At 43.3% G+C, this 11,680-nt stretch overlaps 1 protein-coding gene across 1 annotated transcript; it reads right to left on the reverse strand.

Annotated features, from left to right (window-relative positions):
* Positions 1 to 2,664: 2,664 nt before the first annotated feature.
* Positions 2,665 to 5,591, reverse strand: LOC149300296 (E3 ubiquitin-protein ligase siah2). Its single transcript, XM_089485403.1, has 2 exons — positions 5,202 to 5,591; positions 2,665 to 3,222 (listed from the first exon to the last, which is right to left on the reverse strand). Exons 1-2 carry the CDS (start codon positions 5,589 to 5,591, stop codon positions 2,665 to 2,667), a joined length of 948 nt encoding a protein of 315 aa, XP_089341529.1.
* Between the last annotated feature and the right edge of the window lie 6,089 nt (positions 5,592 to 11,680).

Below are 11,680 nucleotides of genomic sequence, written 5' to 3' on the forward strand. Positions count from 1 at the left end.
GTGTTTTATAAATAAAACAGTATTTACTATACAGTGATAGAATTAGCAAAAGACATTTAAACAGATTTTAACTAACTCACTGCTACATGCACCTTTATTATTTTTATGGAGCGTTGCTTTAGAAAAAGAGACCATAAACTTAGTAGTAGAAGGCTGGAAAGAAAAACAAAACCCAAAACATTTAAATCACCAACATATTCCACAGAGCTGTACAACGTAGAGAAATAAATTGGTATATAATTCACAGAAAATAAAGCCTTGCTCTCATGAGCTTACAGTTTAAAGTTTACTAAAAAAAAAAAAAAAAGGGTATTATTGAGAAGTAGATGTAGAATTAGGGATGTCCCCTGTATGCTTTGTTCTGTGGGGTAGAGAACGAGAATAATCTGTTTTTATGCAAAGTATCGAAAACACCAGGACACGACTACGAGAATATTCAAGAAACATCTGCTATAGCTGGGATTGTTGGAGAAATAATTTATAGAACACAGTATACACAAAAACACATACAAGAAAACAATATAATTAAAAATAATAAAAACCAACAAATTATTAAACGTCTTGAACTTATTAACCTACTAAACGTGAAACTTCGTTATGACCAGAAGACTGGAGAATCCGGAGTCTCAAACTTCAGAACTGCTTTCATCTCCCCATTAATCCACAGGGAGAAGAAAAAGAAAAAAGGGATTACGAAAAACATTCCCTACCTAGTATACAATTTGAAACAATTTATGTAATTTCAGATATTCTAGTTCGGGCGTATAAGTGTGTGTTTTTTGGAAATATCTACTGACAGCATATACCATTGTCAAATTAGCTTGAGGGATATAGAAGATTTTATACAAAACAATAAGGAAACAAATATAATTTTTAATTAAAAAATAAAATTAAATATGGCAATAAAGCAATGGCAGCAATGAAGCATGTTTTGTAGCACTTGATTCAAGTCCTTTAAAATAGCAGTAATCCTGAGATTTCAGGAAAAAAGTCACAATGTAAACAATTGGTTATTCATAGCAAAATCCGACTTCTTAAGTTACGTAACCGAGCTGGGTCATGAGGTCTGAAATCTAATAAAATAGCTAATTCGACAATTCATTCCTCCCGAGAATCAGGAGCAGTGCTACAAAAATCAACAACTTGGTACAGCAATTTTGGATGTGAATGAGGACGTTGCTGCACTTGCAGAAATAACAGAGATGGGGATATGCCATGTATTCTGTATCACTTTTGAGTTCTAATCTCGGGAGCGTAAATAAAAGAATGCTGGGTGTATATACAATGAAACCATGGACTTTCAGACCGACGCGTAACATTGGATGATACTATGCAGTGTATTTACTAAACTAGGTCTTTGCAAGAGCTTTGAACGGGTCAATTCTCTGACCTTGTTTAGGCTTTATGAAAAGCCATCTCCAACAAGCATCTCCTGGACGAAATGCTGAGCTGGCCATACACATGGGGAGGACCCTTCAAAATGCATAGTGAACTCAGGTGAAAAATTCAACTCATTTTGATTGTGTGTTTCTCCGATACACTGGGGAAAGCAGACCACACCACAGCTCATCTTAGATAGGATACAGGCAGGGAGGCATCATTTTTTATATATATTGCAGCGGTGTGCATATTTGCTGGATGGTACTTTGGATGACCTGAGGTCCTGAGTTTGCTGAAGTCTACTTTAGGACCACAATGTTTGCAGAAGACAATAACCAAATACCCCAGGGTTGCATACATCCTATATACATCCTACATAATTGGGACTTATGCTGCTTGCCTTAGACCCTACGACATTCAGAATCAGTGATCAAAATGGAAACTAATAACCCTTTTCACCTGCTTATTCACTTCTAATAGTGATCAACCAAACATATATTATGTTTACAAGCAAGCTGCTTAATGAACACACAGTCTGCACCTCATATTACCGGAGGTGAATTGGAAAGCACATAGAAGAAAAAGAAATATCTATTAAAGATGATATGTGGATCAAATGACATGCTTTTAAATTAACCCATGTTATTTTTGAAAGCAAGAAATTAATCTGTTTTCTTGCATAACAATTTTTGAATGCTTGTTTACCTTAGTTGAAAAATATTGCCCTATAAAAAACAAAACAAAACATTGATAAAATATTAGATTAAAATACATTTTCTGATGATAGGCAGCCTGATGTTCTCATTATAGTCGAGGACTACCAACACTGCAGGATTCAAAGGAACAATCTCAAGCTTACTGCTGCTTGTCTTCAGCCATTCCATTAGCATGTTTAGCGTGCCATTGGCACATACAACCCTGAACCCTGCAACTAGGAAAGAACGCCATTAAGAGTACGCTCACCCAATGCGTGTGCACTTTGAACACATCCTTGATACACAGACACATCTAGAGAATAGCTAATCTGATCTCGTTTAGGAAACAAATAAAAAATTAAGAACACTAATAAGAAATGTGATCTTAAGTTCTTTTCTGAACTTTTATGTCTCAACCTCTAACATAAAACAGTTATAAAGAATAAATCTACACAAAAAAGTTGGCGAATATTCTTAAAAATATTATTTAGTGAAATTAGTCTAATAAAGACGAATAAAATGCAAGCTGCACTACTGATATGTAGCCACTTAAATAACTACAGTCTCCACAAACAGGACCAAAATAATCTTATGGACAACATGTAGAAATTGTAACGTTGATGCCCAGGTTTCCATTATCTGCAAACAAATGTGCAATTGCAGTGTCAAAAACGAGACAATCGCTGTTCATGATGGCAGCTGCTACTCCATCATGAATAGACCTTGGAGTGGCTTCCCAAGCCAAGCGTCTGCGGTTGCCATTGAGTTCAAGTCTGTAAGCAAAGTTCTCTGCCTGCTTTCGTGTGCCAATGAGGAGGACAATGGCAAAGAACTGCTGGTGTCCCTCATACTTTTCCTGCTTTTCCAGAACTAGCATGAAGTGGTGACTGAAGCAGAATTGCATCATGACCCAGTCAACAGCTCCAGGCAGGTTAATGTCTGTTGCAAGGAAGACTATGTCTTCTCCTTGAAGGGTGGTGATGCTCTTGTGGGCATGTGTTAGGTGGGGCATGACTGCTTCCAATGAACCTTGCCATTTGCAAGAAGCTCCGGGACAAGGGCATGAATAAGGACGATATTCACAGATGTCCTCGTGTTCCGGCTTCTCTGTGTGATGGAGGGACAAGGAACATCCTGTCGATGAATACTAAAATATGAAAATATAAACATTAGTATCTTTGTAATTGCAACAAATGCAATGTAAAACGAGACATAACATTGTGCCCCAACATGTGTTATCAAGAAAGCAATGTTCATGAAAAACGAGATTCATCAGATCCACTCAATTTCTCTCAAAAGGAGTTTGTAATGGCGACTGCTATCATAGCCAATTATAACTGAATTACAAAAGAAAACCTTGCAACATTTTACAACACGATCTTAAAACTGATGAGCTGAACACCATTTTGGACACAGTCTGTACCATTGGAGATCCGCTTGCGCAGATAATGTCAGGGACCAAAGGGGAGGTGGGTGATCAACGGCAGCTAAGTAAACAGTGTTTTAATGCTACACTCAAGGAAACAATCCCATAAACGTTATTCATTTATGTAATTGTTTTCTTAAGAGTCAAAACAGAACAAAAAGCACAAATGATGAGACGCCTGTTTCTTTCACGTCTCTGGACGTCTCAACCCTAGCTTGTTATTAAGGTATCGATGCTGTGCTCAAGAAGCAATTATGGAAATACCCTGAACATGCAAAGTTTACACCAGTCACTGAGATATATATAGATATATATATATATATATACACACACACACACACAGAAACAATCTTACTTTACAGTACATGTCTCTGTGCTTTAACATGTTTACAAAACAACGCAATGCCACAATTTACCAATCTCTGATGATTTATTTCAGAATTATCCAAGAGCTCCTCTACTTCCCACATGTTGACAAACTTGCTGCCAACACATCCCCCCCTAGTAGAAAAGCACACGCCAGCCCGTACTAACAGAGCACTAGGCTTCTAGACACGCCAACATGCCATAAACCTGAAAGGATTAGCAGAACAGCTCTGTAGTATGTTTACCACACAGACATTGGCTGGAGTCTCCTTAATCGGGACATGTTTTGATTTCTTCTTCTAGGATCACACAGAAACGTTAAGCCATGCATTTTCATGACACGTTTGTGTACGAACATATATTTTTCTTTTAATACCAGATCTCACGCTAAGACCCGGCTGTGCATGTTTCTGGGAGTAATCCTTATTCCATATGTGCAAATGGCTCAACTCCAACCAGTAGGTCAGCAAGCTGATTGACGTCTAGTTGTAACCTTTAGGTGTTCACCTGGAACAGACAGGCACTGTCCCTGCTGGGGCCGACGTCACGTGCAGCCCCACCTAGCAGCCCAAACAAGCCAAGCAAAGAGCTCAAAGCTTAATCTTTATGCCACCAGATCTACAGATGTCAAATGGTGGCCAGAAATGTAAATACACTAGCAGAACAAATCAAAACAAGCGACAGTGGCTCAATGCAAATAACAAGTAACTATATGAGCCCTTTAAACACTTTAGGAAACTATATAATATACATTCACGTCATATACTCAGTAGAACACTCAATCTAGTTAATTACCAAATTCCTCTATCAATAAATTAGCCTAAATTTATTATAATTCACGTCAATCCCATGACTCATGCTCACCGGGTGTAAAAAAAAAAAAAGACAAGCATTCTAAATGATGAACGTCACTTAATACAAACATAAAAGATACATGAATGGATATATTGGAATATGAAAGCGCAACTCCTAGCATTTCAAGTGGTCCAAGAGTGGTACACCTTTGCTTTGGGGGGCGTGGCTTCAGACTTCTATATACTTATTAATCCAACTTTGACTTTTCGAGACGAATGAGATGTTTCGCTTATAGGGCATTTTCTGCTGTTTCTATACACAGAATTGTAACTTTTGGGGCCGACTCATACCCACCAAACATCCCGAGATAATGGAGAAGAGGGGCAGGTTTACACCTGGCAGGTGGTGATCACAGCCGTCACAGGGAGCCGGTTAATGCCTACCGGTGATCAGGCAGTTGGGGGGGGGGTAAAGCCCTGGGGAAGGGTATACAAGCGGGCGAGGCAGGGGGTATGAAGTTTGGAGATGGCAAGACCCACCTTGCAGGGGAAGAGGACAGCAGAGGCCACCTTCTCCATGGCCAGGTTGCGGATGCTGGGGGTGAGGGATGCCCGGCATGTGGGGCAGCAGCTCAGCTTTTGGCGACATTGGTTACACACCAGGTGCCCGGCCTGGCACTGCAGGATCGGCGGCAGGACATAGTCAAAGCAGACGGGGCACTCGAAGAGAGACGTCAGCTCGTGATGCTGCTGAGAGACCGGCCCCGAGATCGCAGCAGCTGCTGCCGCCGCCGCCGGAGCGGAGGGGCCCGAGCCGGTGGCTAGCGTGGCTGGGACCGCTGGGGACGGCGCGTGAGGTGGCGGAGGCGGTTGCTTCTGTTTACCGCAAGGTTTGTTAGCACAGGGTCCGGCGGAGGACGGGCGGCTCATCGCGCTCCGAATGAACCATCGAACTTCGGGGATCGTTTTCGCGGCGGCGGTGGAGGGAAAGGGGTTAAACTTCCGCTGATCGTGACAGGAGAAAAACAACCTCCGCCTACTTCGGCCGTCAGGTGCGAGTCACCGGAAAGCTGTGCGCCCTCTAACAACAAGCTCCAAAACAGCGCCCGGGGAAGCCCGTGAACCCACCTCCTCAAGCCTGGGTCGACAGCCAGAAACCCCGCCCACCTTCTGGAACATTGTCTTACGTCAGAGCTAGAGGAGGGGTGCCTTACGTCATAACCCGCCGTGTATGAATCAGCCCTTGGATTCCCAAGTTGGAATGGGGGCGGGGCTTCCGGAATGTCACCTGATGGGTGTGTGTGAATGACAGCTGCGGTCAGGCGCCTGCTTGTTTATGTGATGCGGTAGGTTTTGGTTCCCACCTTTAGCGGCCTCATTACTTTAGAACACCCTGTAAAGCTGAATGACTTCCGGCTAGTGCGAAGACTGGCGATTCGCTGAATACAGCCACGTGTATGTCACGGTGTTATTGTTATGAAAGCTCAGTCTGTACACAGATGTAATGTTACAATGTAACACTAGGTGGCGACATAATCAAAGTGGTGTATTCGCTAAAGAGAGAGCTGTGTTTCACTATGCTTTAGGAACGCGCTTGGCTGGCCCTGTATATTGTATTGTTAAATGAGTAAAGGCTCCTGAAAGTCTCTTTACACATTGAACTATGCAATATACAGGGCCAGCTCAGCCCCCCCAACCTGCCAGTGTTGGCCCTTCATTATGAGCAGTGAATAGAGACAGTTAAATCACTCTTGAAACTGTATGACACCTCAAGGAGATCCATCCTTTCACCTAAGTCCATATGATGGTAACTATAATTATATATGAGGAAGCTCCAAATAAGGCATTCTGGCTTAACGACCTTAAAGACTTTAACTCCAGTGCAAGATTAAAAAAGGCTTTCGGTGAATCCAGCCAAGCAAGCACTGCTTCATGCTGCTGACACGTATAGAACACGTGAACAATGTATAGCTCTATCTTAAAAAAAAACCTAAAAGAGTCACTGAACTGCCTTGCGCAATAAGAACGTTTCAGCAAAAATCAGGAATTGTGCAAATGCAGTGTACTCATTAATGGCTGTCTTTAAAGTCCTACTTTCAAGTGGCAGCTCATGGTGTTACTGAAATCAAGATGCAGCCTCTCTCAAAATGAGAAACATAGAATTTGACATTGGGTAAGAACCATTCAGCCTGTCTAGTCTTCCATTTTGTAGAGATTCAGACCATAATCAGTCCTTGGTCTTGTCTTAGACTCATTATTGAGGGACAGTCCATGGCTCTCCTGGAAATAATGTGAGCTGTGATATCACTGGCATGTTCAGGAGGTCCCTAGGAGGACCTCTTACCATTACTGTGTAAAAAAAAAAAAATAATAAAAAAAATACAAAAAAATGTTAAAAAATTAAAATAAAAAAAAATATATAAAAAAAGATAATAAAAAAAATTCTTAAAAAAACCTTACATCCCATTGCCCTAGCATAACATCTAGCGAGTATAACCCTCCTGCCCCCATTCACAACCCCCAAACCCGTTAAGCCATAGGCATAAAAATTATACAAAATTGTACACCTGATAGTATGCTCCCTGGTGCTGGGAAAGTCTGGAAAATCTATATAAATTAGGTATTTCTGAAATCAGGACACCTGAATTGATAAACTTGGAGGGGATTTTCCATCACTTTACCTAATTTTGTGAGGATTCAGAGGGAAAATGTAAAAAAAATTAGTTTATTTTTCTAATCTTCGCTAGTTTTTACTAAATTTCTCATTCTAAATTTTCAGCTAATCATCCAACTATGGTATCAAAGAAAGCTCTAGCTCTCCTTGAAAAAAACAATATATAGTTTACATGGGTACACTATTCACAGGAACAGAGAATAATCGCTAAACCGACATACCCCAAAAATGGCAAAATTGCTCTGGGCTTTGAGATACCAAAAACCCCTGGGATTGAAGGGGTTAAACACTGAAATAAGAACCATTAACTCATTAACCACCCTGGTATAGGCATAATATCATCACACCTGTTGAAGCCACTGGCATCTCCACCAACACGGTGGCAATTACAACCAAATTTCCTCACCTTGGCACCAGGCCCAGGTAGTGTCCTGCACATGTGGCCAAAGGCCTGTGCACCATGAGCAAGGCTATACCCATCGATGGCCTGCTCCTGCACTAGGCCAAGTCCAGAACCCCCCTGCCACGCCACCAGTGTTCACTCTGAACACGTCCAAACACACATCCGTCAAATGTCCCCCATTGGTCCATAAAAGCGCAGCTGGTTCACCTTCCAACTTCCTATGCAGGACCACCAGACCCCCATGAAGTGCCACAAAATGAAAAAAACTATTTTTACCAGATTTCTACTCTGCTGAATCCCTGCCATTGGAGTAGCTCATCTCTATTTTACCCAAGTCGCAATGACTGACCACACCACTGACCACCCAGGGTGTTCTGCCCACAACTATAACAGTTCCACCTTCAAAACAACTTCCCAGTGGGGGCTTGGCATAAATCACCGCTAGACCAGTAAATCACTAGGATATGAGGCACTCCATGCATACTGACGGGTCCCTTCAAGTCCCTTCTAAACCTGTCCCAAAGCATAACTCAGACTCCAATCCCCTAACTGCAACTTCCTCTTGCTTGCTACTGAGGTGTCTGCCCATAGGACAAACCCTAGCACTCCTGCCCAGTATATAGGAAGCAAATGGATCTGTGAGTCGTTGATACAGGAATAACTTGCAGGGCACCACTGTTTCTTTACATTCATTATTGGTGCTGCCCAAGGCCTAGCCACAGGCAGCACCACCAGTCGTCCCCTCTGCTGTCCCTACTGCTGGTGTTATGTCCTGGTGCTCCACATTTTAATGAGACACAGCACAGGGCAACACGGCCCGGTTTTCTGTAGTATCAATAGCCTGGCTGGGGAGATCAGTGATCTTACTTTTTACCGGCACATTGGGCAGTGATGCTACAAGTATTGCTCTTTGTTAAGTGGAAGAAGTGCTGCCGGTCTAACCCGTAATAGGCCACTAGTTAGGATTAGGATTGAGCTGGCCCTTCATAATGCATAAAGAAGAGTTGTCATGTTCGCACATCTTCTTGCTTGCTCAACTACCGACGTTCCACTGAATTAATTTTCCTTTTTACTCACTGACACACCATTAAAGTTATATTCATAAGATCCTGACACCGTCTTAAACCTTTATAATTAGACTTGGGCGCCACACAAGTCTTCGTGTCTGTCTTTGGGAAAAAACCCTTTGTATTCCACAAATATTCGCCTGTTTCTGTCACATTCTACCCAGGCTGTGGAGCTGCATATCTCAATCTTGCTTCAGTTTCTCTGTTTTGCTTCAATCCATTCCTGGATTTCCTTTTGCTCTGTTCTGATCTTCCATTCCTTGTTTCTAGTTCTGCTCTTTGCTTCAGCTCTGTTTCCTTCATAGGTGTGCCCCACCCGTTATGTTTGTCTCAGTCTGCAGTCTGCAGTCTGCAGTCTAAAGGTATGTCTCATTTGCTGTGTGTTTGGATTTCATTTGGTTTGGTTTGGTTTGGTTTGGTTTGTTTGTACCGTACCTCTGTAAGCAGGCTTTAGCGTTAGGAACCACGGTCATTGGAGTACTTTGGCGTAGTGGTGGGCTAAGCATACTATGGCCATAAGATGTGATGGAATCTCCAATAGTTATCATATAGTCCTAGGCTAGTTCCTGTATATATGTGTGTCCGTCTGTGATGTAACCTGTGGGGTGTCCTGACCTGTCCTGTCCTGTCTCCCTGGTAGAGGGGTGTCCTGTCTCCCTGGTAGAGGGGTGTCCTGTCCTGTCTCCCTGGTAGAGGGGTGTCCTGTCCTGTCTCCCCGGTAGAGGGGTGTCCTGTCCTGTCTCCCCGGTAGAGGGGTGTCCTGTCCTGTCTCCCCGGTAGAGGGGTGTCCTGTCCTGTCTCCCCGGTAGAGGGGTGTCCTGTCCTGTTCATGTATGATCTTGAGTATTCCTTGTCTCGTTCCATGTAGTGCCCTGTATCATTTATAGCTTGTCTGTTATGTTTCTTGCCTGGTCTCCTTATCCCTTGCTTGCTATGTTTCAGCGATTACTCTGCTTAGCTTCCACACTCCCTGCCTGCAGCATCCCGCACATGAGTCTAGTGCAATGTCTCGTGCCTGCAGGATTTAACTTTGCTTCGTTCTGGACAACATCCGCTGCTATGTCAGGACGCTGGTATGTGGCTGCACAGTGATGCGGGTGAGTGCAGTCGCCCTGCACCAGGCCCTGTCCTGTGACTATTAACTAAGACTAACACATAGAAACGAAGATTCTTCGCCTTCGTGTACATTTACCCGCCGCTATATTAGTTTATTCGGTTTGAACCACGAAATGCAACATTTGTGTTCGTTTTCATGTTCTCCCGAATACGAATGCACAAGGGAATTTATAATTGTGTTAGGGGCAACCGCATAGGATTAGTGGAACGGAGACGGAAAGACCAAGAGAGGGTCTATTCGGTCTGAGGTGTGCCATGACCGACGTACCAGGTAGGCCTATAGAGGGCCACCCAGTAAAAGAAATGAAAGAAAGGATAGAGGAGAAAAAGAGGAAATAAAAGGAAGGAAATGAATAGCGAGGGGGGGGGCAAGGGCGGGCAACGTCAGACGCTGAAACGTAGCTGTGGGCAGGAGAGGCGATGGTTAAATAATTTACATTAGCCTTAACATTTGTGTTAGGGGCAACCGCATAGGATTAGTGGAACGGAGACGGAAAGACCAAGAGAGGGTCTATTCGGTCTGAGGTGTGCCATGACCGACGTACCAGGTAGGCCTATAGAGGGCAAAAGAAGAAGATACAAAGTTAGAAAAACCATAACTTTACTGATAAACAAAACATAACCATGAAAACCATAACAAGCTTATAGAACTAGTGACGCGAAGGCATTACGCATCTCTGACGTTGGTTGAGGGATATACAGAGAGAAACAGGAGGAGTTCCACCTGCCTAGCTTTTTAATCACATGGGCTGGCACCTTATTCTTAGATGCTGCTGAGGCCGCCCCGATTCGAAAAGAGTGACCCGAATATGCAAGCGGGTTACGGCCCACCCTTGCAAGTAGTAACCTCACATATCTGACAAATGTGACAGATGACAATGGCTCCCTGGGAAAGGGCAAAAGAGGACTATTACCCGGTTTCCCAGTCAAAAACACCAACAGGGCACCCAGGACTGCAACTGGGCACCAAGCAGAATTAGTTGGAAAGAACGTGATTTGAGTACTCGGCCCGGACTGATTGGTTTTTGTATGCCCGAGAGAGAGAACGAAATAATCAGCAACCGGACGTAAATCCGAGACCTTCAGAAACGACGTCGCATAAGGTGTTGTGGCCAGTTCCCCAGGGCGCATAAAACCATAAAAAGCTAGAAACATGGCAGCTTTAAGCACAACACAAGTGGCTGGAGAAATTGGGTGAGTATCTAGGCAGTCTATCAAGTCTTTGAAAACTTCCCCATCAATCGGCAAACGACTGGGGGTTTTAACTGGCTTGGTTTTTTGTTGACCTCTCAGTAATTTCTTGACTGGGTGCGAAGCGATCAGTGAGGGATTGTTAGGAAAGATTAAAGATATGTGATGCTGCACTCCCGTTAAATAAAGCTTAATTGAACCATATGAGAGGTTTAAGCTTGAATGACAGTATGCTGCGAAGGCCAGGAGGGTGGCAACTGAATATGTGTCCATGGGGGCCGATGCTGCCACGAATCTGCCAAATAGGGACCAAGCTCTATCGTATGCCTTTCTGGTATTTTTGGACAATGCTCTTGAGATAATACGGCGAGCTGTGTTCAGATGCATCTCTATACTAGAATGAGTTCGTCGAAAAGTGGCGCAGTCGTAGGTGCTGCTGCCGCTGAGGGTAGGACCTCGAAAAACCTCTGGAAATTGAAACGAGATAACGCGTCAGCCGCTATATTCTGTTCTCCCGGTACATGTGAACATTTAATAGAAAATTTATGATATAATGATAGCCACGTGA

The sequence above is a fragment of the Sceloporus occidentalis genome, unplaced genomic scaffold (genome assembly GCF_023333645.1).
Source record: "Sceloporus occidentalis isolate IW3139 unplaced genomic scaffold, rSceOcc1.0.p SCAF_25, whole genome shotgun sequence".
Classification (NCBI taxonomy): Eukaryota; Metazoa; Chordata; class Lepidosauria; order Squamata; family Phrynosomatidae; genus Sceloporus; species Sceloporus occidentalis.

What these genes read in the sequence shown, in the direction of transcription:
- LOC149300296 (XM_089485403.1), bottom strand. Translation starts at nt 5,591, where the DNA reads ATGAGCCGCCCGTCCTCCGCCGGACCCTGTGCTAACAAACCTTGCGGT. An exon ending in CTGTCCTCTTCCCCTGCAAG is followed by an intron (nt 3,223 to 5,201) that starts GTGGGTCTTGCC and finishes TTCATATTTTAG; the next exon opens with TATTCATCGACAGGATGTTC.